At 38.4% G+C, this 27245-nt stretch overlaps 1 protein-coding gene across 6 annotated transcripts in view; it reads right to left on the bottom strand.

Annotated features, from left to right (window-relative positions):
- Positions 1-27245, bottom strand: part of SMC6 (structural maintenance of chromosomes 6) — a 73387-nt gene that overhangs the window by 42681 nt on the left and 3461 nt on the right. For all 6 annotated transcript variants that reach the window (XM_067703656.1, XM_067703658.1, XM_067703653.1 and 3 more), the window contains exons 2-10: positions 21844-21986; positions 18849-18966; positions 16722-16827; positions 11348-11484; positions 10638-10699; positions 7461-7541; positions 6108-6209; positions 2584-2703; positions 2383-2481 (exon numbers count right to left, since the gene is read on the bottom strand). In XM_067703656.1, coding sequence (XP_067559757.1) covers positions 2383-2481; positions 2584-2703; positions 6108-6209; positions 7461-7541; positions 10638-10699; positions 11348-11484; positions 16722-16827; positions 18849-18966; positions 21844-21981 — 963 coding nt within the window. In that variant the 5' untranslated portion in view covers positions 21982-21986. The remainder of the gene's footprint in view (positions 1-2382; positions 2482-2583; positions 2704-6107; positions 6210-7460; positions 7542-10637; positions 10700-11347; positions 11485-16721; positions 16828-18848; positions 18967-21843; positions 21987-27245) is intronic.

Below are 27245 nucleotides of genomic sequence, written 5' to 3'. Positions count from 1 at the left end.
ATCTTTTTTTGATATATGCCTAGGAGTGGGATTGCTGGGTCGTATGGTAACTCTATTTTTAGTTTTTTAAGGAACCTCCATACTGTTCTCCATAGTGGCTGCACCAATTTACATTCCCACCAACAGTGCAGGAGGGTTCCCTTTTCTCCACACCTTCTCCAGCATCTATTATTTGTAGACTTTTTGATGATGGCCATTCTGACTGGTGTGAGGTGATACCTCATTGTAGTTTTGATTTGCATTTCTCTAATAATTTGAAATGCTAAAATATATTTTAATTCCACATTTAGCTTTCCAATAAATGTGCTATCTTCTGGGGATACAAAGATATAGTAACAACTGTCTTCAAGTAACACAATTAAAGGGAGACAGACACAGTTTAGCAGAGAAACAAACATGCAAATAGATCATGCAGTTTGGATGCAATAATGCTTAAGTAGGGTATGTATATTTGTAATTGTGAAAGCACGAGGAAGAATTTATAGGTCTGTCAGAAAAAGTTAGGGATGCCTTCAAAGAAGCATTTGAGCTGAAACTTGGAAGATTACTCAAAATGTACCAGGAACAAAGCTGGGGAAAGGTGTTACAGGGAGTTGGAAAAGCATGTGGAAAGGCATTAAAACCATTTTAGGAATTAAAATTATTTCTGGAGCTTGAACTGAGAGGGTAGTGGTGGGAGATGAGATGAAGGGGTAGAAGGGCTTTGAATTCCATGATCAGCTTACAACTTAAACCTCTAGACAACAGGGAAACAAGATACCAAACTATATGTAAATCTATAATGAAACTATATGTAAATCTATACGTACAACCACTTTGGAAGCACATGGAAGGCAAGGTAAAGGGAAAAATTAAAGGAAATGATGTCAGTAAGAAGTTAATGTAATGTTCTGGGACAAAAATAATTAGGGACCAAAATGTCACACTGAAAACAGGAATAGATTAGAAGGGAAAAATATGAGAACTATTTAGATCAGAGATCAGCAAATTTTTTCTAGAAAGAGCCAGATAGTGTATACTTCAGGCTTTATGGGCTATAAAGTCCCTGTCACAGCTATTCCAGTAGAAATGCTAAGTTTGAAGTGTCTGGAACATTTAGGTAAAGATGGGAAGACAAGTATTTGAACCAAGTGCTCAGGATAAAAGTTTGATTAGGAATACAGATTAGGGAATTGTCAATATGTAGGCTATTTAGGAAACATTATATAGAATGGTAGTGTAGTTCTGTTATTAAGACATCAGTAGTATAATCTTTATGTTTTTTATAAAAATTGAAGTTGGTCTAGGTGCTTTACAAACTAAATATAATTCATCTATCTTCAGTTTAAATTAGGTTAATACAAGTTTAAAGTCTGCTTTAGACACTGTTTCTTCAGAAACCTTCCCTTCAATAGTTATTCTATAATCAATAAACAAGCATATACTATGTGAAAGGTTTTATGTAAGGCATGGTGGGAAGGATATAAATATAAGATAGTCCAAACCCTCCAGAAATTTACCATTTACTACATAGCATGGCCAAATACTTAAGTAGAGCAAATAGCCACAGAACTAAATATCATCCAACCTCAAGATTTTCCTTTCCCCACTTGAAAAAAAAAATGAGTGTTTATTACTAAGACTGGATTTCATTTTTAGACTGGGGAATATCTAAAGAGGAAAGCAACAAGGTCTTCCCCTATGACAAGCTAAGAAATGAAACTGAGAAGAATTGAATGAAAATTTCAGAATATTCTCTCAGAAATGAAAATCTAAGGTGAGAGAGGTGGGTGGGGTTGAATTTCCATTTACTACCTGAAGAGGGAATATAAGAAATTCAGCCCAGAGATCACTAAGTAAATGTACTGTCTTCACCATTTCTGTTACTTTTACACATTCATCTATTACCTTTCACGGATTAATGTTATAACCCTTAAAAGGAAAAAGACTGGCCTGCTTATCTTAGGGGTAGACAGGAAGAAGTAAGGTGGGAAAGATTACACCCTGTACTACAACTAAGCCTGGGAGTCAGAAGCTCGTAAGCTAAGGAGAACAAAATACTAAGATGTAAGTCAGTCACACTGAGTACACTGGGGCTCCTATAAAGAAAGAAAAGGCTAGGAGATCTACTTCCAGCACGACGGCAGAGAAATTCCACAGTGGTGGCTGTACAACCCTGTGAATATACAAAAGAAACAATGAACTGTAAATTTTAAATGGGTGGATTGTATGGTATATGAATCATATCTCAATAAAGCTGTTAACAAGAGAATGGCAAGGTAAATACAAAGAGCAGGGCTGCTCTGTGCTACAAAGGTCCATGTGGAAACCCTCAACAGAAAATTGCTCCCTTTACTTACCCCTCAACCAACTTCTACCTCTGTATAAAAAAAATATAATTACCTGCTGTTCTTCCGTTTTCCTCTCAAGTCTAGCAGCACGATCTTCTCCAATTTTGATGTTGTCTCTGATAGCATTCAGTTGTTTTTCAATTTCATTGACCTAAAAAGAAATTATATAGCAAGTCACATATAAGACTAACCACAACCAAGTATATTCTGTATATTACAAATATGTGTGAATAGGTAATTAAGTGAAAATTACCACTGCCCAAGCCATTTCATGTTTCAAGTATTCCAGATTGGTCTTCATTGTACTTAAGCCAGCAATACTCTGAAAACGTTCTTCTTTCTCCAAACACTGGCGCTTTAGTTCAGTAAGTCGCTTAAAAAAAGAAAAAAGAATATATTTCTTAACAACATTGAAGAAACAAGACTTTCCGCAAATGTATTTCTTTTGAATACTGCCTAAACAAATACTGAAAAAGATGTGCTAGGAAATGACTTCTTTAATTAAAACAAAAATAGAAAATATTTTTGGTTCTTTGGTATACTTTTATTAAGTACAATCACTTTGTTAATTTCTGCACTATAAAAATGACCAGATACTCTTCAAATGAAGAAGAGCAAAGGAATAAAAGTTTCAAGACCACACAAGTATAGACAAAACTCAAGTTTCTATCAATTCCCTACCTGATAGACAGACTGGACTGTTCTCCTGGGTGAAGTATACCCAGGATCCATTCCAATGATAATGGAAGGCTCAAAAGGAATTTATTTCTAAAAATCAAATGTTACATTTTTTTCTTATCCAAGTTTTCTCTTAATAATTAATCAATAAAGCAAAAACCAACTCTAGTGACGTATGAACAGCTTCCAAAGCTGCACACCTGGGTTGACAGCCTCTCCTCTTCATTCATGGTTTCCATGTTCAACTAGGGTCTTCACTATGGATCTTAGTGTGTTTCCCTATCCAAGTCACTTTCCCATTCTTCAGGATTATTTCAATCCATCATCACTCTCTTCAAACCTCATATAACTGCCACCCTAATCCCTTACTCATTCTCCCTGATGCCTATTTCACAGAATTCAGAAGCTATCAGAAAGAAACCGTCTCCAGTGTTCAACAACCTTATATATAAACCTAAAGCAGTCTTTTCCTCCTGCTAAAACGGAAGAGGTGGCTTCATTATACTTAAGTCCAGTGCCTATCTCTTACTTACATCCTACTCACCCCCCTTCTGCCTTCTCAAGAGGTCTAAATTAGTTGATTTTTCATCCCATCTTTTTCATCTTTTTTCCACTTAATCCTCCTCACTGACTCCTTTCCATGATCACATTTAAAACTTTACTTACTTATCTTTCCAATTTACAAACAAAACCACCAATATCCACCCCTGGATACCACCTCTTCCTCTAAAAGCCGTCTTCCCTTTCCACCCAAGTTTCACGAAAATTATCTCTAGCTCTTCAATTCTCTCTCTGGTTTTCAGCCCCACAAATCTGGCTTCTGTTTTCACCACCACCCTACATGTCCACAGAGCACTGGCCCAAACCATTTCAAAGCTCTTCTCTACACTACCACTGCCACTACCCTAACTTACATCATCATCATCTGTTTGAACAACGGTAATACCTTCCTTACTGATCTCTGTTTCCTTCCTTACAGCAGTTCACTCTCTTCTGCAGCAGAGTGATCTACTAAAAATATACATTTAATCAAGCCATCCACTTCCATGTGTTGTACTGCCCTTAAGTTCTACAAAGTCTTCCACAATCTGGCCTCTTAACTCTCATGCTTGTGTTCTCTACTTTAGACAATGTAGAATTCTTTCAGCTGTTTAAAACCACCACATGCTCTCTTGCCCAAGACTCCATCCATGCTTATTTCTTGGAACACACTTCCTCACTCTCACCATCCTTTGCCTGGTATTATTCACCCTTCAGTTCTTACCTTAGACATTACCTACTTAACGGCTATACCTCTCCCACTGCCCCTGCCTTGTCCCTAACCCCTGTTGCCAGTATCCTATTAAGTGCTTTTGCACAAACTAACTTTGAACTCCTTTAGTAGTGCTCACCATAGTCAATTATCTACCATCTGCTTTCTGCTGAATAGTTAGGTGTACGACCCCAAGAATCCTGGTATGTATTTGCCATTATATGGTCATGACCAAAGCCCAATGCTAGCAGGCACATGGTAGGAACTTAATATTTGATGGCTGAATGACTTCCAGTTTCTAATCTTCACATTCTATTTCTTTTTTTTGACTTTTTCATTTGTATCTCCCACTGTATCCTTTTTTGTTGGCTTGGGGTTTTTTTGTTTGTTTTTTAAATTTTTATTGAAGTATTGTTGATTTACAATGTTGTGTTAGGTCACATTCTACTTCTTAAAGATTAAACTATTCAAATCCAGAGCTTATTTTGAGAATGTAGTGCATTTAATTAATTAGGAAGAAATTTCATATTAAGTGCATATTATGCATAAGCAACTCTGATACATGATATAGGGATGTGCTTCTTAAACTTCACAAAGTATCTTCAATCGCTTATGACAAAGTATACCATGAAGAAAGTGGGTATTTAAACACCAAGCTGTCTGAAGCAAACAAATTTCTTCAAAGTCCTGATTTATTGTTTTTAAAATAATAGATGTTAATATATACTATGTACATTTGCTTGAATATACAATATTTCCTTTCCCCAATAATAACACTGACATTCCAATAACACTGATACTCCATTATCAATTCTGTGGTTTATAGTACATCCTTGCACACTATCACATACCCCAGGTTTGAAGAAATAATGTGGGGAATAAAAATAAATATACTCATCTTTGCTTTTTCAGTTTTCACTTAATGAACCATGTAACTATAAACCCAGTTTTAAATATGTATGCCTCAAAAACTTGAAGTAAAAAGGTCAGTGTAACATCTAATAAAGTTGACTTGGGTCAATCATTAATACAATTCTATCTCAAAAGAACATGCTAAAAAGTTGCTGAAAGCAACTGACTGTATAAAACTGATTAAGGGACAAAAGAAAAAGATACAGAATCATACAAAAATTGGTGGGACTTAATGTACTGGATGAACAGCTGAAACATAAAGCCTTATAACTCTGAGATCTCTGATTATCAAACAAAGGTTTGCTCTTCAAGAATCAGAAGAAGAAAGTACAAGAACAAACTACAGCAGATGTAAAAACAAACCTAAGTAAGAAAGTCACATTGGCTCGAGTGATTTCAAATTCAAGCACATTCGCATGGCTGCCAAGCTGGTGAACACTGATGGGACAGCTGCTACCAAGCTATCAGTGCTTAAAGAATGCTAACATTCTACCAGTGTAATGAAAGAGTTATCTATTGTATATAATGATAAATGCATATTATGTTTAATACCAACTTGAGGCTTGTGCTTATTTTCCCATCAAAAGAAATATAGTTTTTAAACTACTTCCGAGTGGGAATCAGTGATATCTTATTGTGGAACTAAGGGATAAGTATGTTAGATACTACCCTGTCCTCTACTTTATAGCCTCATAGAAGAATTAAGACATGGACATACCCATTATTATAAAACAAAAAAGTAAAGGCTAATAAATACCCTGAATGTACAAAATCACACTTGTTATGGTTGATAGAGTACTATAAAAATGTTACTAGTTTTATATAGATATACATATATAGATATGTAGGTATGTAATTTTACAATACCATTTACCTGATAAGTACTATAGGAATTTGACTGATCTCTAAAATAACTGCATTAAGTGTTTACAAACCTCTTCTCCTTGATTTATCTGCTCCTTTGTTCTTTCTTTGGTTTCCATGATGTATGAATAATCCTCCTTCATTTGTTCCAGTTGGGTTGCTTTCATAAAGAACTATATCAACAACAAGAAAAACACAATTAGGAGTTGGTAAACTTCCACAGGACTATGAAAAAAAGAAGAATTTGTTCTCTAAAAACTTTTAGACCAATTATGTAAAAAGACATTAAAAACATACTTAAGCAAGTAAATAAATACATTGGGTCTCCGTTGCTGCACGCGGACTTTCTCTAATTGTGGAGAGCAGGAGCTACTCTTCATTGCAGTGTGCAGGTTTCTCATTATGATGGCTTCTCTTGTTGCAGAGCACGGGCTCTAGGCACACGGACTTCAGTGGTTCTGGCATGCGGGCTCAGTAGTTGTGGTGCGCAGGCTTAGTTGCTCCGCGCCACGTGGGATCTTCCTGGACCAGGGCTCGAACCCATATCCCCTGCATTGGCAGGTGGATTCTTAACCACTGTGCCACCAGGGATGTCCCAGTATCCTTGATCTTAATGCATCATAATTTTTTAGCATAGGGAATACCAAAACCCATTCAAAAGTCACACTGTAAGCTGTAGTAGTAGTCATATATTTTGTTGGCTTTTTTAAAAGTTTTAAATAGGGGCTTCCCTGCTGGCGCAGTGGTTAAGAATACGCCTGCCAATGCAGGGAACACGGGTTCGAGCCCTGGTCCGGGAAGATCCCACATGCCGCGGAGCAACTACGCCCGCACGCCACAAGTACTGAGCCTGTGCTCTAGAGCCCGCGAGCCACAACTACTGAGCCCGCGTGCCAGAAATACTGAAGCTCACGCACCTAGAGCCCGTGCTCTGCAACAAGAGAAGCCACCGCAATGAGAAGACCACGCACCACAACAAAGAGTAGCCCCTCACTCGCCACAACTAAAAGAGTAACCCCTCACTAGCTGCAACTAGAGAAAGCCCGCGTGCAGCAACAAAGACCCAACGCAGCCAAAAATAAATATATAAATTAATTTTTTAAAAAGATTAAAATAATCTAACGTTTAAAAGTGATTATGTATGTTTGGGCAATCATTCCCTTGTATTTCCATAAAGATAAATTTTGGAATTCATTCTCTTTCAGAATTAAAAGCAAAGAAGTTAAAGCAAGGTTTTACCAAGAAAATTATACTTCCATCTTACTTAACAAGTTCCTAAATTAGTCCTACAATATTACTCTAAATAGTGACTTAAAAAAATCCTCGATATTTACTATGTGACCAAGATTAATGTTCAGTATAGATGCCTAATCTATAAATGTATTCTTTTTGGTTAGGTTTATGTTTACTTTGGTGCATCTTACTTTGTATTTGTCTCCCTCATTTTTAGACTGCAAGAACTGCTTGCTCATCTCTTGCGTTAAGACAGAAACTGGATTATCTACCTGAAACAAACAAACAAAGAAATGATTATCTTTAAATATTTCATTTTAATTCCTTAAGAGAAATGAACTAAAATATCCATTACAAGTGACCTGAGAGAAAATATTTCAAAATTTCATTATATTAAAATAAATATCAGTACTACAGCCAAAATTAAATATTCTGCCATTACATGAGGGCACAAGCACAAGAACTTTCTAAAGAAGTGTGTTTTTTTAGCACGTTTTCATTCCTTTCACTGGTTTTGTAGAGTACCACTCCTATGCTACTGGTTAATCATCAGACCACAGAGCTGGAAGAGCTCTAGCATGAGAGTCAGCTGACTTGGGTTCTTAGTTGGCTCTGTCTGAACCTCCTATGTAGCCGCAGGCAAGTTAGTTATTTCCTCCAACTAAACACAAGAAGTCCAACTCAGTCACTTCTAATCAGAACTATAATGACGAGTATTGTTTATTTTTTGTACAGCAGTTCTTCAGAGTTCCTATATCCTGTCATTTCTTCATGAGGATACCGTAAAACAAATGGAAACACTGGGATCATTTCTATCTTTTGAAGGAGAAGTCATTTTAAATAAGCCATTACTTGAATTAAACTACCTCTGGCTAACAAATTAAAGTACAGTTAAAATAACAATATAATAACAGTTCAAAGTGGAGTTGAAAAAAAAATTTTTTTTAATTCAACTTGTTTCAAAAAGATTCAAGTTCATTTCTCATTTATATCTTTGGTGTTAATAACAAAGTAATTTATATGTTAGAAAATAATCTTGTTTATAAGGTATAGAACAGGAAGGACCACTATAAAGGAAAAAGTGCTTAACTCCTTCATTTACCATCTGTACAATACTGACTGTACTTTATTTAGTATACCACTGGTGAAAACCTTTCTGTTAAGCAGGATTTTGGGTCTTATCTTCTAAGATGATAAAAAACATTTATGCAGTTATAAAGACACCTCTACATATCACCTTTTTCTCAGACCAGAAGCTGATTGCCACGTATTTTTTTTAACAAGGTCTGTGTGGTATCTTAATTGCACACAGTATCTGACTTCTTAAAACTAAGACCTAATGCACTAGCTTTAATGACAGACATTTTATCACCAGCTGTGGATTAACAGCTTCACCAAAGTTCATATTCTTTTTTCTACAGCCTCTGAAATGGGGCTCCTCGTTTCTATACTACTCCAGAGATTATTTAAAAATCTGGCATCTTTACCCATCAAGACCCTGGAGTAAGCAAAAGGCAAGCACACACAAGTAAACTTCAGAGAAAAAGTAAGAAGAGGCACAGGGGACAAATATAATCAGGTACTTAAAGACATTAAACACTCTCCTTCCTCCTGGTAATTCTAGGCCAGCACTGTCCAATGGAAATGTAATGCAAACCACACATATAATTAAGTTTTCTAGTAGCTACATTAAAAAGATAGAAAGAGACAGGTGAAATTAATTTTAGTATTATATTTTTAATCTAATATATCTAAAATATTATCACTTTAACATGTAATTAGTATGAAAACTGAGTTACTCCTTTGCATTAAGTCTTCAACCTCCAGGGTGCACTTCATACTAGAGCACACCTCCATCTGGACTACCCACATTCTGAGGGCTCAATACCCATCATACGTGGTTAGTGGTTACTCAGTAAGTGTAGCTCTAGACCTTTCATATTTTGATCAATGAACTTGAACCTTTAGTTAACTGAATTGTACAAGAAGAGGACTAATGGAGTTATGATAACAATCTTCAAATATTTCAAAAGAAAAGAAACATATTTTATATTCCCCAAGGAAGTGGGAGCTTAGAGAAACTGACTTTATTCAACTTTTCCCATTAACAACAACTTTCTAATAAACACAGCCACCTACAGACGGAATCAGCAGCCTCAGGCAGACGTCATTTCCCCACTACTACCCACTCAAGTACCCGCTGAAGGAACATCTGGTGGAGACTGCGCACAGGGTAAGCATGCAGTGTGATACTACACTGGATGCCCTTCGAGACTTTCCCAACACCTGTGAATCCATACACTGTAACTTTTGGTTTTCCTGATTTTGCTTAACAAATTGACCTGTGTTCTAGTCTCAAATTTATTTGCTGTATCTGCTTTTCTCCAGATTTTACTAATTATTTTTCTGAACCTGTGCTGCCCAATATGCAAGCTACTAGCCACATGCAGCGCTTGACACTTACGTAAAATACAATAAAACATTCGATTTCTCAGTCACACATTGCAGGTGCTCAAGTGGCTAGTGGCCACCCCATCGGACACCATAAGACAGAATATTTGTACCATTACAGGAAGTTTTTCTGGACAACCTGTTCTAAACCAAACTGGGAAAGAGACCCATACTCATAATTATTCTTTTTCCTTGGTGACTACTCTTGGTGTTCTTAATCCTGGAATAAGGCAGGGTGATACAATGGGTAGAGCATTAGAATGGAACAGGGATGTCTGGATCCCAAGGCAGGCTCAACCAGTACCCACACCTAGACAACTGTAAGTGCAAGTTTACTTTTGCTGGCTCCCAGTTTCTCACCTACAAAATAAAGGGTCCAGATTAGATGACCTCCAAAGACAACTCCAGTGCTAATGTTATAGGACTATATGAGCCCCATTTCCAATTATTCAGTCAAAGTATCTTAGCAGAATGGAATCAAGTCTTGTCTCCTATAGGTATGATGAAATAACTCCAAAATACATAAAGAAATGCTTTCTTTATATGGCTAGAATAAACTTCCTTTCTACAAAAATTTAGCAACTGAGTTTAGGAAACTATGATGCTATTCTGACTTGGACAGCAGAAAGCAAAGAAACTTTATAACATAAATTTGATTAACATAACTTTTGGCACATACTAGTATAGACAAGATATTCTTGTGTGTTCTGTCAAATTAAAGATGTTATATTATATATTGAAAGTTCCTGTTGAATTAGGAAGCCTTAAGGAACTTCACTAACCATAGTTAAATATATTTGTCCTGTGGTCAATTTACTTATATGAGGCCATTTAAATTCTTTCCACACCACAAATGAAACCGCATAAAAAAGTAACCAGTTGTATTTATTAATCTGAAACACAAATTTAGCAATTACCTGTATGTTAAAATGATCAAGAATTCCAATCAGTTCTTCTTTCTTAGTGGAAACCAAGGCGCCTAGTTATGAGAAACACAAAATGACCAGACTGTTTCTAGGGCAATAATACGTTTTTAAAAATGAGCAATTATTTATAAGCATAAATGTTAACTAGTTTTCCTGATGTCATCAAGAAAGGTACCACTGCACATACACACATCTGAATGAACTGGGGTGACACACTTGTTATGACACAAGTACGCAGGAGGCAGAAGCACACAAATGCAGTGGCAGGTACTTCTCTTCTTCCTATAGCTAAACATTTCCTTTTCCTTCTCATCTGTCTCTTTAGTAACTCTCCACACCCACCTCCTCTTCCGTTATGTCTTTTTCTACTTTTGGCTAACTTTCTCCTTCCACATGTGACAGAAACTATGGGGGTGAAAAGAAGTCTACAAGTGAGATCAAAATGACTTATCACAGCCTGCTTCAAACAGACCCAAATTCTGCTAATCATGCTTTTGCTGTAGAATGCCCTGTGGTAAAACAACTATGTACGGATATATACGTGTGTGTATACATACATGAAACCAACCAATCCTCTTGCAAGAAAGCAGTTTCAAGAGATGAGAAGTGTCCTCTCAATGATACCAGCACAATCACTTAACTCTTTTTAACTGGATGTTTACTAATACTTTATATGAAATAAAGAGAAATTCATAGCAAACCTGTTTCACTTTTCAGTTTATAAGATCGACTTCCATCCATGCTGATGTGCTGTTGCACAATTATAGAGTCACCGTACACACTGGCTCTATAGGCATCATCCCCTCTGTTCCTTAATGTTATTGAGATATCTGCTGAGCTAAAGCAATAAGGTTAAGCTAAGTCACATGAAGGTACAGGGCAATTATAACACTAGGTTACCATAATTTTAAAAACCTCCAAGAAATTTGGCTAATTCATTTGAAAAGCAGCTTTATACCAGCAGTTGATGGCTGACAGGCTACTACAGAATAATGTTAAAGATACCAAGGAACAAAGTTGAGAAGAAGAGAAATTTTATAAAAAATAATTGACAATTTTATCCATAACAGAAATACATTTGCACAAAATCCATTTAAGTTTTGGTTGTTTCACATCATGTGGATAAGTTACACATTTTCCCAACCGCTATGTATAACCAATATTACACTGCCTGACTATGCTAAATTATATAATAAAGCATCATCCTGACAGCAGGCCTCTAAGAAAGATGCAGTAAGAATTAAAGTGAAGTTATGCATTTTCTAAGGAAATCAGAATCAAGGGAAACAACTTGAATTCTTCTATTACTTGGCAATAAAAAAAATGCTTAAGTATTTGATATCAAGAGATGTAAACTAAATCTCAAAGCTTCTTAAAAATTTTATTGGTATTACAAAATAAACATTTTTAAAGTTTTAAAGACGTCTGAAGCATTTACAGCCATGTATATTTTAACATATTATGGGGGGGGAAGAATTCATCTTTATTTTTCTACTCTAACTTCTGTTCAAATAAGACTTTGTAGAAAAATTTTTTAAAAATTAATGAAGGGCATTAATAAATACATACTTATAATTTCCTTAAACATAAAAGCAGATAATACTTCCTCTGGTTAATATAAATATCTGCCAAAAATGCTAAAGTCCTTTAATGCAAAATTGCTTTAATTGGTAATTAAATGATATATTTAACAGAATAAACTTGTTTTCATCAATTTGGAGTAATCATACCCCAAAATTGTTCCTATTTGCAGGAAATGTAGGTAAAAATACTCAAGATGAATTTCACTGTTAACTTACACTTGGTAGACACCCTGAAGCGTGCTCAGCTCTTGCGCCCCTGTACTTCTGTGCAAGTGCCCTCATAGAAAGATGGCTTAGCAGCCGTTATCAGCCTCCATCCCTCCCTCCACAGATTGGGCTAAATATAGAAAGTGAACGCTAACTGCGCCACATTCCCTTCTTTAAAAATTCAAATTAAGAAAAACTAGTAAAACCCAAGTAAGGTCTGTACTTTAGTGAATAATATTGTACCGGTGTTAATCGCGTAGCTCTGATAAAAGTGCCTCAGTTGTTTAAGATGTCAACATTCAGGGAAACTGGGTAAAGGCTGTAAGGAAACTGTACTATCTTTGCGATACTTATGTAAATCTAAAATTATTTCAAAACCACAAGTTTTTAAAACAAACTCGAATCAAGACACATCAAGTGGAAAGGTGGTGATTCCTTGGAGATACAAAGTTCTGAGGCCTCTGGGACTAGAGAAACCAATTTGGGGCATTATATTCTGATGAACAAGTATAAAGCCTGCAGAGATGACAGAGAGAAGCAGAAACACAGAGCAGATAAGATCTTGGGAAACCACCTGGACAGACTGGCAGAGACACATAATCACAGATACTGGCTGTGAATCAGAGACACAGAGAACTCGAGAGCACTTCCTTCCATGCGCAGCCCCACACACCAAGACAGTAAGACATAAACGCCTGCCCACGAAGACACAGAGTACCAAAGACCTGAAGAATAAGAAAGAGCACACACGCTCCAGAGGCAGTGAGAGGGAAACACATTCACACACCTGCATGCCTGTCACAGGAGAGGCAGGGAGGAGGGCACAGCACAGAAGTGCAGCCACTGAGGAGCGGCAGGGAGGTGGTGCTGCGGCTCTGCCCCAGCTAAGGAAGGAAGGGAGACAGAGGCCTGGAGACAAAAGACACAAAGAAAGCCAGAGACACAGAAAAGAAAGACCTAGAGACCGAAGATCTTTGGTTCTGAGTCTCTCAGTTCTGGTCACTCATGAGATCCAATTACGCTGCCTCACTGAAGTTTCCAAGATATATATATCCCTGCATCTTTATGATAAATCTCTTCTTCTAAAGCTACCCTGAGTGGTTTGGGGTGGGGGGGTGTTTTTAAACAGAAATACCTAATTAAGACAGACATGCTCCTGAAAAGTTGTAATCAATGAGATTTTTGAAAGCTTTCTGGGTTGATTCTAATGAACAGCCAAGGTTGAAAACTATTAACTAAAGTATATGATAGGGGAAGGGCAGCTGGCCTACAACATGGAGCAGACAATATTTATTGCATTAACTAGTATGATTACCTAGTATTAAGTGAATGCACCTCATGAAAACATTTTAAAATGAAAGTGACATCTCCCTTGATTAGCAAACATCTACTTTGTTATTTCCTTCCCAGCTACTCCTTGCATTTGGAAGCGATCTCTAGTATTGTGAGAGCTTTGGAGGCACTGGTATCCTACTGCCATATGAATCTAGTAACTATAAGAAAGGGAAGTTATCCAAAAACATTAAAGCTTACGAAAAAAACCCTCCCAACAACTGCTCAAAAAACCTGTACCAGGAGACAGGGCTAACTGAGCTGAGGCTAACTGCTGTCTCCCCACCTACTAACGTGACTGCTGCTGAATTGGGGCCAACAGCCATAGAGCCCAGTGTCTGTAAATAAAGAGACCCTTTAGCGAGAAGAGAGACTGTCACCGAGAGTTCCTTCAGAACGACAACACACACAAGAGGCGCCACCGTAAGGGTATGGCTTCTTTCTTAGCTCCGGGAGAACCTATCTGCACAGAGATGACTGGTAGCATCAGGCACTGATGGGCACGAGGAACAAGGAACAGGGAAAGTCATGTACAAACAGGAGGCATCTGTTCCTTCTCTGCGTGGCCAGCTCATCTGCAGTAAGTTCTGTAACCTTGACTAATAAGTCAGGAACGTACAGCAGGAGCTTTTGTCCCCCCATAACCCACTCCCAATGCCACAGCTGATGTCAGAAACAGGCCTGCAGCAAAGAGCCCAGTGCCACCACGATAGGATTAGGAAGGCCGAGGAGGGAACGGTAAAGGAACCTGTTGAAGAACCTGAACAGCTAGGGGTCTGAGACCTTGGTCACTGGAGAATTCCATCACTGTCCCTGTACCACTCACTGCAAAGCCTCAGTGGATAATCAGAGGCTGGAGCGCCAAGTAAAGAGCCTCCAGGCACAGTCGTCTGGTTTCTCCTAACCATATTCGGCAAGCGTCTCTAATGGAGGAGTTGAAACCCTCTACAAAGGTAGCCCGGAGCCCAGGCATCACAGATGGAGAGTGTAATGTTTCAGATGTGCGGGAGGGACAGAGTCCTGAGGACCACCTCAAACCTCTGCCAGACGGAAAGACGTTCCTCAGGAAGAACGGGAGAGCCTCATAGATTTTAGGTGCAGAATAGAACCGAAAAGCTCGATTAGCTGATTCTGTAAAAAAGTGATGACAGAATCAGAGACTATAAAAGAAGAGAAATTTTATAGATACCAAATGTTTTAAATGAGGAAGGGGAGGACAAGAGGAATAGTAATGGGTTTGGAAAAGCTCATTTTAGCTATTTTTTTAGACGAGGTCAGTAAAAAGGAGGCTGAGCTCAGGTTAAAGCTCTTAACTGTTATTAACTCTGTTTAAAATATTTTAATGTTCCTATCTACAGGCAGCTGTGTCCTTCAAAGTTGGTGATTTGTGTAAGCCAGCCTTTATTTTTCTTTCTTTTTTTAATGGTATTCCAAGGACACATCTCAGAAAGAAGTTTCTGCTTTCATCCCGCTACTTCCCGTATGGAAAAAACATTTAAAATCTTTAATTGAGACATAAACCCCTTAATGGTGCAGAAAAAAAAAATTTCTTCCTGAGGCTTCTATTTGAAAGATCAATGTGTTATCTAGCTAGGCAGACCAGGTAACTATTTGGACAACTAAGAAATGTAGAGTTCAGTATAATGAACTGAAGCAGAGTTGAGACCAGTGCCTTAAAAGTGTTAAAATAACTAATTTTTGACTTCAGCCATAATTTTGTTTGGAGACTGTGGAAGAGAAGACCTTGCTGGGCTGGCGTCCAAGTAAGATAAGGAGAGTCAGAAAATAAGCTGGAGAATTGTTACTAAACGGTTCTTTTTCAAGGCCATACAGCACAGAAAATGAATTTTTCTGTATCTTTTCTTCCCTTCTCCTGTGTCAACTTGGAACCCTGGCTTAGGGTTAAGATTCCCAAGGTTTCTGAGAGATACATAAAAAACCCGCAATCCTGACTCACATCCTGTCTGCGTTCTATTTTTTAGAAATAAAATGGAAAATGGGGGAAGTTAAGTAGATACAACACTGAGCAGGAGGAAAGTCTGTTACAAGAAGGAAAAAAAAAAAGGTATCACTGTTAATTATCAAAGTTCCAGAAGTTCTGGGCACTGGGCGTGTGAAAGAGGAATGAATGGGCAGCGGGAGCGGCCTGACTCTGGGAGCTGGTATGACGGAGCCTGGGACATGCAGTTGTTAGGAGACACGAGGATCCCTCAGAGGTTTCTGAGGCAGAATTAAAAAGAACAAGGAGATCAGCCTGAAGAGAGTTTCCTAATGGGCAAAAGGTCACGAGTCTATGATGACGCAAACTGAGCAATTAATATATAGTTACGTGATGGCAAACTATAACAGAAAGAAATACAAATGTAAAGCCACCGAGGGTTGTCATATGACCATTCACCAAGGGTCAAGATGGACCCCAAAGAGACTCGAGACTGTGGTCCTCAAGTCAAGCTCACTGGTGAACCCCTGAGCAAAGGATATAAAGAGACAGATGGAATACTTTTTTGAAATTCTTAGAGCTGGAGGCAGCAATTCTGTTTAGGGACACCTTGGCTGGTCACTAACTCTGCCTTAGCCCACATCATAGCGACGTGGACTTGCTGAAGCTGGGTTTGGGTCAAGAGCCAGCAAAGTCCAATATTTATAAATATTCCTTTAAACAGAAGTACGCAGATTTATCACTGCTCGTTTTTCCAGAAAGGTAACAGAAACGAGCATCAGTGGGCAGGCACATGGCACTAACTGACACAAGCATTCTGTCGGGAGAGGTGAACAGGCAACAGTGGGCGATGCTGGCAACAGGGGGCAAGAGAAAGGAATGAAAAGATATGATATCGGTGCTCCAGTTCCAGGAAGCCAATTCATTTCCTACCATGTCTACATGAATTGGGATTCTAAAGAAGCTGCTTCTTATTAAAGAACTGAAAAATACACGTAGAAAACAAACACTTACTTCTGTCCATCTTTCACAAAACCTTTCAAAGAAGATCCTCGGTTAGTAGCAACTGCTTTTCCACCAAGACCAACTATAAGAGCTGTGAGTACTGCACTCTTCCCACCTAAAGAAACAGGTGTTGAAGAAATCACATTCATTAGAGGGAGAAAAGAGAAGTCTGACTCCTACAATTTGATGTAAAAAAATTTCTGAAATAAAGCATTATACTTCAATTATAATTTTCTTCCAGTGCCAAAAACAAACAAAAAGTTGTACATATCATGAAATATTTAGTTGTTGCTATTAGAAAAAAATCAGTACATTTCAGGAATCAAATCTTTGCCACTAATAAGGCAATGGAAAAAATGGTTGATACCTTTCCAACCCAAAACTCTCATTGTGTCATCTTGGTCCATCAGCCTATTAAATGAATTTATCTTTCTAATTACCCATATACATTTAACTCATCTAATTTTTCTTACATCCTAATTTAATTAAAACTTACTTTTTCCATAAATTCTCAGAAGCCAGAAACTATTTTTAACCTTGAATGCAAGCTCCAGAGGGACAGGACTGTTGTTTTTTATTCATTTGCTTTATCTCCAATATTAGCCCATAATAGGCACTCACATATTTATTGAATGAATGAGCTTAAATATGAAAAAATTATCAGTCATATAGACAATGTTTTTACATAATATTTTGACAATTATTATTCCTAATTTGAATATTATTCACTTGCTAGCTCTTTGAAGAGTATAATTCTTTTTACCCTAACAGACATAAAATATCACAAGCTAAAATTCCAAAGTCTTTAACAATCATGGTAACCATTTTCTCAACTCCACAATCAACCAAATTAATCAACTCTTATCAGCTCATCATCTTCCACAATATACTCCAAATCAACCAAAGTACACACTGGTTAGCCCAATTCAGTTCCTGGAATGCCTTTCAAGTCCCTATCCTACCTCTCTCCTTTTTCTTCATTTCCAAATTCACTGCCTCCACCACTTGCGAAGTTACATTAATAACTTCGCTGTTTCAGGAGTGAAGATCTAACCGCAGAACCAACCCACCAGTCTGTCTTTACTTCTTGTCCTGTTTGACCTCCCTGTAGCTCTGGTTCCTTTGTCTATCCCCTCCTTCTGAAAATACTTTCCTCTTGACCGAACAGAGTAGGGAAAACAAAGAACAACTAAACAGACTGTGCAGCTACCTGTACTAGTTTCATGTTCTAGCACGGCCACCAGCTGTGGACCCTGGCAAGCTCCTCTCCCTCTGTACTGGCTCAGTCAACAGCCAACACCTCATCTGGCGGGGGTCTACTACAAAAGCTACCTAACTGGTCTAACTCCTATGTCTTCCCCCTTCTAATCTACTCTCTACAATGTGGCCAGTTTGTTTCACAAATCTTCACCGTGTCACCTCTATACTCTAAAACTTTAACTGCTTCCCCACTGACTTGTGAACGAAATCCCCAAATATTTATCATGGCAGGCAATATCCTCAACATGACCTACAACTGATTCTCCAGTGTATGCTTCTGCCCCTCCCTACCATGTATGATACGATAAAACCCTATGAGGTTGTTCACCTCTCTCCATATACATCTGCTTCTACCCCTCCCAACCTTTGGTGATGAGCAATCTTTGCCTGGAACATCTCAGCTTCTTCTTCCCCAATAAGATCTAAAGAATTTTTCATTTTTATTCAAGTACCACCACAAATACCACCTCTTCTTAAAGCTTTCATTGGCCACAACCGTAAGAATTAGTTTCTTTCAAGTTTGGATTCCCAAGGCACTTTATTCACGCTCTTACAACATTTAATAGATATAAGACACAGGCCTGCCTCAGTTGCAATGAGGATAGCTTGCCTACTCTTCCGTGGTATGAATTCCAAGGTACATAGATTCAGAAGAATAAGCAGGAAATGTTTATCCCTGTTGCATAATGAGCCTAAAGTTAACTCATTTCTTAAAGTGCAGACTGGCAGGCAATACTGAAAAAGTTCATGACCACAAATCAGAGGTCTACACCTTAGATTTATCAGCGCTAGTAGTCACCTATTTTAAAAAGTTAGTGCATTCTGATCTCAAGGTACTGTTCAAAGTCAAATAAGAAGGAGGGCAAAAGCACTTACTTCCATTATTGCCAACAACAAAGTTGACATTAGAACCAAATTTAAAGGGTCCAAGCATCGAATGACACATGAAGTTTCTGAGCTGAATACTCTCAATGATTCCAACTTCTGCTGCTGTCTATTAATTAAAAAAACGAGAGAAAACAATCGAATTCACTCACTACAATCAACCAATCATTTGCTAGAAGAGAAAGATTAGCAGTGCTACCAATGAAAAATGTTACAGAAAGTATAGTGGTTATTTTTTTGCGGTATGCAGGCCTCTCACTGTTGTGGCCTCTCCCGTTGCAGAGCACAGGCTCTGGACGTGCAGGCTCAGCGGCCATGGCTCAGGGGCCCAGCCGCTCCACGGCATGTGGGATCTTCCCGGACTGGGGCACGAACCCGTGTCCCCTGCAACGGCAGGCAGACTCTCAACCACTACGCCACCAGGGAAGGCCAGAAAGTATAATTTTAAATGTTAACTTTAGTCAATGAGTAAATGATATTAAATGGAGACCTTATATGATTAACCACTCATTCTAAAGTCCTTATAGGATCTAATAAGTGTATCAAGGTTTCTTAATACGGACAATACCAACATTTGAGTCAGATCATTTTTGTTGGAGAGAGGCTGTCTTGTGCATTGTGAGATGTTGAACAGCATCCCTAGCTGCTACCCACCAGATGCCAGTAGCACTCTCCCCCCACCCTAGTTGTGACAACCAAAAATATATTCAGACACTGCTAAATGTCCCCCACTGAGGGGAGGATATGTAATTATAATTCTCATATTGTGAATATATGTCATAATTAAATTAGAGAAGGTTTATCAATGTTTCAAGCAAAAGTTCGGCACAGAGTGGTCAGACTTCGTAGTTAAAAATACGAAAATAAATCAAACATATTTTACCAAACCTTCCAAACGTTTTTAAAGAACACTTAACATCTCCAGCCTTTTTAGTCATTTATTTTAAAAATCCCTGGCTCTCTTCTACTAGACACCAGCTTATTAAAAAGCAGAAAACATTTACATCCTTGTATGAGTAGAATACTGAAAATCGTGGTTGAAGACTTTTTAAAAATACGTTTTATTTTGATCTAACTGAAGACTCAGATGCAGTTGTAAGAAATAATACAGAGAGATCCTGTGAATCCTTTACCCAGTTCCTGCCCAAGGTGACACCTCGAAAACTACAGTACAATACCACAACTAGCATATTCGTATTGATACAGTGACGATACAGAAGATTTCCATCACAAGTATCCTTCACGTTGTCCTTTTAGAGCCCCATCCACATCCCACCCAATCCACCCCCTCCTTAACACCTGGCCCAATTATCTGTTCTCCATTTCTGAAACACTGCCATTTCAAGATGTTATATTAGTGGGATCACACAGAATGTAAGCTTTTGAGATTGGCTTTTTTTTTTGCTCAGCATAACTATCCATTTTTGCCTGTATCAGTACTTCACTGCTTTCTTTTGCTAAGTAGTATCTCAGGGTACAGATGTACCTCAGCACGCCTAACTACTCACTCGCTGTGTGACATCTGGATTGTCAGTTTTGGACTATTACGAATAAAGCTGCTATGGACATTCATGTATAGATTTTTGTGTGAAGATAAATCTTCTTTTCTCTGTGACAGATGCTGGCTTATATGATATAGTTGCATGTGAAATTTCTTAGAGAAACTGCCAAACTATTTCCCAGAGTGACTGTATCATTTTACATTCCCACCACTGAACGATCCAGTGTCTCTGCATCCTCACCAGCATATGGTGTTGTCACTTTTCTTTTCTTTTTTTTTTTTTTTGCAGTATGCGGGCCTCTCACTGTTGTGGCCTCTCCTGTTGCGGAGCACAGGCTCCGGACGCGCAGGCTCAGCGGCCATGGCTCACAGGCCCAGCCGCTCAGCGGCATGTGGGATCCTCCCGGACCGGGGCACGAACCCGCGTCCCCTGCATCGGCAGGCGGACTCCCAACCACTGCGCCACCAGGGAAGCCCGGTGTTGTCACTTTTCAAAAAATTTTAGCCATTCTGATGGGTATGCAGTGATATCTCATTGTAGTCTTAATTTGAATCTCCCTGATGAAAAATTATGCTGAACATCATGCCATGTGCTTATTTGCATCTGTATATCCTCTTCTTCAGTGAAATGTCTCTTTATGTCTTCTGCCCATTCTCAAATTGGATTATTTGCTTTTTACTGCTGAATTTTGAGAGTTCTTTATACAAACAAGATATTAGAACTTTGTTAGATATGTGATTTGCAAATATTCTCCTGGCTTGACTTTCCATCCTTATAACAGGGTCTTTTGCAGAAGAAAAGTTTTTAATTTTGATGAGGTCCAATTTATCAATTTTTCATTTAATGGTTTGTACATTTGATGTTAAGTCTAAGAATTGTTCCTGAATGCTAACCCGAACCTGAACCTGAACCTGAACATTTGGTACAATTCTCCAATCAAACCAACTGGAACTGAAGATATCTTTTTGGGGAGTTTTTAAATGATGAATTAAATTTCCTTTATAGTTACAGAGTGATTATGATCTATTTCATATTGAATGAATTGTGGTAGTTTGTGCTTTTCGAGGAACTGGTCCACTCTTTCTAAGCTGTGAATCTATGTGTGTAGAGTTGTTAACAGTATTCCCTTATTATCCTTCTGATGTTTGCAGAGTCTGTGGTCATATCCTCTGTTTCATTCCTGATATTAGTAATTTGTGTCTTCTCTCTTTTCTCCCCTTTGTCAATCTTAGTAGAGGTTTGTCAATTTTATTGATCTTTCCAAAGAACCAGCTCCTTGTTTCGTTGTTTTCTCTACTAATTTTTTCTAATCATTAACATAAACTTCAAAATTAGTGAGATGATTTTATCTCAGCTTTTTAAAATTCATATTACTTTTCCTCTGCAGAGACCCAGCTCCTGATACTGAATTAAGAATATGACATATAAACCAGACATGAGAAACATGCAAATCAAAAGACATAATATTGTAATTTTGCACTCACCAAAGCAGAGGTACCATTAGTGAAAGAAACTGCACATTCATCTTCGTCACCTTCTTTATCAAAATCATCCAGCTCTTCTTGTCTTGGTCTTTTGGCATTTCCAGGAGAGAAGAAATTTCCTTCCTTTCTTTTGGCCATCAGGTCTAAACAAATATTAGGGACAATGAAGAAAATCATGTATAGCATCCATAAGATTGTTCCATATACCTTAAAAAACTAAACAAAATCAGACAGACAAAGCTTAAGTTTTAGTACTATATCCATTCATATTTACTTTAAAAAGTTAGAACTATCATCTGCATGGAGGGAGGGGGCCGTGAGCCAAAAGATGAAGGTGGTCACTAGAGGCTGGAAAGGCAAGGACACAGATAAGTCAAGAACCTCCAGAAAGGAATGCAGTCCTACTGCTCCCTTGATTTTCGCCCAGGCAGACATGTCAGACTTCTAACCTACAGAAGTATAAGATAATAAATTTTTGTTAAAAAAAAAAAAAAAATCTGCATTTGCTACACTAGTTGATTTTACTTCAGAATGATTTATGACCCAGGTTTTTACTCATATGGGCCTAAGTGTTTTAACTCCTAAGCTCACAAAAGGTAAAAGATCTTATTTGTGAAACTGCGGATCTATTGATAGAGATGGCATAATGCCTCTGAAATGATTCCAGAGCAATCATCCAATTTTTATAACTTATAAATGGTGAACCACATAAAACTAATTTTAATTATTTTCCCAAAGAAGCATATTTGGAGCAGTGCTGCCTAGCATCAATAGTGCCCCTTAACTCTTCTCCAAAGAATCAGCCCATGCTGATTGTCTGTTTTTTTGTTTTTGTTTTTTACTGATATACTATAAAATTTATACCTAGAAAATGAACATCATCAAGATTTTCTAAACATATAAATGCTGCATCTCAAGTCAAAGCTGATGGTCTTTGATTGAAATTAAATGGTTGACTACTCCAAATGTTGCTTTCATTTTTCTCTTAAAAATTCACTTAGAGATCTAAAATGATAGGTACCCAATAACTGTTTGCTGAATAACTGGAAAGAAAAATCCACAGCATAGGTAATAAAAAATTTCTAAGATGTAAGAATATGAAAAATAGCTCTACTCTCAACCCATTTAGGTGCCCCTAGTGCTATACTATAGCAGCCCTGTTTGTACCAGGTACATGGCAGCGGTGGGTTAAATGAGATTTTCTCTCTCATGCATTTGGATTGAAAGATTCAAGTCAGTTCTCAGTAGAAGAGAGGAAAGCTCCACTTGCTGATGTACCTGCAGGGCAAGACAGCCAAGCTTAAGTGTGTGTGTGTGGGGAGGCTGGGGGGCTAGTGGAGCGGTGTTACAAAGACGGCATGTAGTAGACAGAGAACAGGGAGCCTAGAGCAGAGATGTGAGAGAAGGAGGGCAGGCGAGACAGACATTCGTACAGTGTTTAATTTTTACCCACTGCTTTCTTAAGTTACACTGACAGAACCAATTTTGCAGAAACATCAAATGTCTATACATACTGTGTTGGAACTGCTTTGGGGAACTATCTTTGACAGGTTTTATTGTGACAATGCATGCTTCATTAAGTGAACTGGGTAGTTTCCCTATCGTTTTTTTTTTTTAATATATTTATTTTATTTATTTATTTTTGGCTGCGTTGGGTCTTCATTGCTGCGCGCGGGTGAACAGGGGCTACTCTCCATTGCGGTGCGTGGGCTTCTCATTGTGGTGGCTTCTCTTGTGCGGACCATGTGCTCTAGGCATGCAGGCTTCAGTAGTTGTGGCATGCGGGCTCAGTAGTTATGGCTTGTGGGCTCTAGAGCACAGGCTTAGTAGTTGTGGCGCATGGGCTTAGTTGCTCCACGGCATGTGGAAACTTCCCGGACCAGGGCTCAAATCCGTGTCCTCTGCATTGGCAAGCGGATTCTTAACTCTTAACCACTGCGCCACCAGGGAAGCCCTCCCCATCCCTTTTTTTTTTTTTTTTTTCTTTTTGCGGTATGTGGGCCTCTCACTGCTGTGGCCTCTCCCATTGCGGAGCACAAGCTCCGGACGCGCAGGCTCAGCGGCCACAGCTCACAGGCCCAGCCGCTCCACGGCATGCGGGATCCTCCCAGACAGGGGCATGAACCAGTGTCCCCTGCATCGGCAGGCGGACTCTCAACCACTGCGCCACCAGGGAAGCCCACCCTCCCCCATCTTTTTAATGCTCTGAAATCACCACTCTGGCATGACATTGAAATGTTTTCTGAAAGTGAGAAAGAACTAAGCTTAAAGCTATTAGATATTGGAGACTATTTTAATTTTATGAAATCATTTCAATTTCTTTTTTGTACACTGGTTATTACAGGTTCATTATATCTTCCTAGAACAAGTTTGCTATAATTTTATTTTCCAGAACACTGATAATTTAAAGCTTCAAATTTACTACACAAAATTACCTTGTTTTGTAAAATCCTCAACTGTGGTCATGACTCCTTTCACATCAATTCTATTTAATTAAATTTAAACTTTTGTCTCCCAAAAGTAGTTATTTGCGTTTTTCAAACCTAGTTTTTCTTTAATGAAAATATTTTAATGTTTATTCATATATTTTTATACAACCAAATATAAGAGATATGCAGTGGGGCTGGAGTTTAGTCTCTAATTCTTTATCTCAAAGTGCAAGTTAATAAAAGCAATCAGACATCCACTTTCAGGAAGATGGAATAGATGTAATTTTCCCTATTCTCCCTGCTTAGTAAAACTAAAATCCTTGAAAAATATATACTGTAAAACAAACATAAGACGACTCTGAAGAAGGAGGCAGATTGGCTAGGAACCACGTGACCCAAGGAATGACATCGTGGTAGTTCCCTGAGTTTTTGTTTGCGTCAACTATCCCAGACTTGGAGAAGCCAGCAACAGGGGAAACACCAACGGGTGCAGGGGAAAAACAAAAATGCCTAATGAGGGCTTCCCTGGTGGTGCAGTGGTTGAGAGTCCGCCTGCCGATGCAGAGGACACGGGTTCGTGTCCCGGTCCGGGAAGATCACACATGCCGCAGAGCGGCTGGGCCCGTGAGCCATGGCCGCTGAGCCTGCGCATCCAGAGCCTGTGCTCCGCAATGGGAGAGTCCACAGCGGTGAGAGGCCCGCGTACCGCAAAAACAAAAAAAAGCCTAATGAAAGCTTGCTCACTCTAGACAAAGGAGCAGGAAAAGGGGAGCCTAACAAGACAGGAAACTTTTAGACAATAATCACTCTACTCCAGTCAAATATCACTAAAAGAACTGTTGGCCCTTCCTCTTCCCCCCCAACACCAGCAAAGGCCAAGTGGGTAGCCTGGACTTCCACCCTGGTGAAGCTAGTTTCAGAGAAGGCTGTGTAGGCCAAGTAGGGAGCCATGATGATGGCATCAGGTGGAGAACTTAGATGTCCACCCCCAACAGGAGGTAACAGGATGCTACTTACTCCCATTCCCCCTTGGATGGTGTCAGAGGAGGCCTTTTACCACTGCCCAGAAAGGTGAGGAGGCCACCCCACTGCAGTGTCCACGTGGGGGGCTGAAACTCCCACCGTAACTGAACAGCCACCGTAAGCTATGGAAAGAGCTCTGGTAAAGTTTTAGATGTGAGTCTTTGTGTCCATGGCCTAAAAAAACCATAGGGCAGCGGTTCTCAAAGGTTGTGGTGTCTTAAAAAGTACCAAGGACCTCAAAGAGCTTTTGTTTAAATCTACCAATATTTACCATATTATAAATTAAAACTGAAAAACTTTTAAAACAAGCAACACACAAGTACACATTCTATCAGTCGCCAGAGCGATGGCATCATCACATGTCTGTAACCTCTGGAAAACTCCATTGTACAGTCACAAGTGAATGAACATGACAAAGGGAAATAACATCTTACAATAATTATGAAAACAATTTTGATCTTGTAGACCCTTTGAAAGAGTCTCATGGATCCCTGGACCACACTTGGCAAACTGCTACTGTAGGGGATACTATAAGCATGTCCATGACACAGTGCCATAAAGGACAAGGCATAGCTACCAGTAATAAAGTTAGGGCAGCAGAGAAGAAGCCAGCCATAGAATGACTGGTAGACTTGATATTCAAAATGTGGTCCAAGGACCATCAAGCAGCCGTCTGCATCTCCGAGGAACATATTAGATACCCAGAATCTCAGGCCTCAATTTAAACCAACTGAATCTGAAGCTTCATTTTAACAAGGTCTCGGGTGACCCACAGGCACATTGAAGTCTGAGAAGAACTGTTGTAAACAACATTAAAAAACTTGGGACTTTATCCTATCCTGAAGGCAATAAGGAACCTAATTTATCATGATAAATCAAATACCACTTAAAAGGTATATTAGTTAACATCCAAAGAAGGACACTTAACAAATGCCTTTTGAGACAGTACTAGTGTTACAGTCACAATTACATAATATTCACCATCTTTTTTACAAATAATGTTTATTTTGAATCTCTTACACAAGTCAGAACTTGAAAATCAAACAATTCTCAAATTATTTAATAGCAAGAATTAATGTATATTAGTTTCAGCTTGTTGCTAATTTAAGTTCCCTAGAATACCACCAGGCTATTATTTTCCCAACACTCCCTTCTTTCCCACCCACACCTCTATTCCTTTCTCAATTACAGTAATTTATTTATTATAGAAGAGCAAAGAAGACACATTACTTTTTGGTTTTCCCAACATTAAATGCTCTTTTAGACACTGTTTTTATTAATGCTTAATACGTGACCTTGCAGTTAGCAGACACATCAGCTGACTGATTTTAGTATTTTACCATTAGAAAATGGTAGTTTTTCAGGTAAAATTGGGGGGAGCAAGGGGCATGAAGGTAAATGTGATTAGCTCCTCACAACGAATGTGAGATTCTATACAAGACAGAAGACAGTGTGCTACGTGACAATGATGTTTTTTATTTGCTGTGCTTAGCCTGGGATTTGCAGTTTGCTGTTAGGTTGCCATGGTAACTTGCATCTAACAGACACTGAAGGATCCTACCTTTTAAAATAGGAATCACTTTGTAATTTAATGATAATGGATTTTTAAAAACACACATGAATGTCTTGAGAGTTAATTTTAGGTTACAATAGTAAAATTGTTTCTAATAGGCTAAAGAGACATATAAACAGATGCAAAGAAAAACACTTTTAATATCCTGCAATATATAAAAATAGAAAAAAAAACTCCTCTGGGATTTTCAATATATCCATAAAGCTCTTCATGGTCTTTAATATTTGTTTATTTACAATAAAAAAATTAAAATTAAGGGACATATCATTTCCCCCTCGCAGAAAGCAAACTCCATCAGAGCAGGAACAGTAACAAATATGCAGATTCTCAATAAAAAAAAAGTTCAAGAAGAAAAATCAATCACCAAGGGTTAATTA

The sequence above is a fragment of the Pseudorca crassidens genome, chromosome 14 (assembly GCF_039906515.1).
Source record: "Pseudorca crassidens isolate mPseCra1 chromosome 14, mPseCra1.hap1, whole genome shotgun sequence".
Taxonomy (NCBI): Eukaryota; Metazoa; Chordata; class Mammalia; order Artiodactyla; family Delphinidae; genus Pseudorca; species Pseudorca crassidens.
The sequence above is the reverse complement of the archived record's forward strand: the minus strand, read 5'-3'. Positions and strand labels throughout refer to the sequence as shown.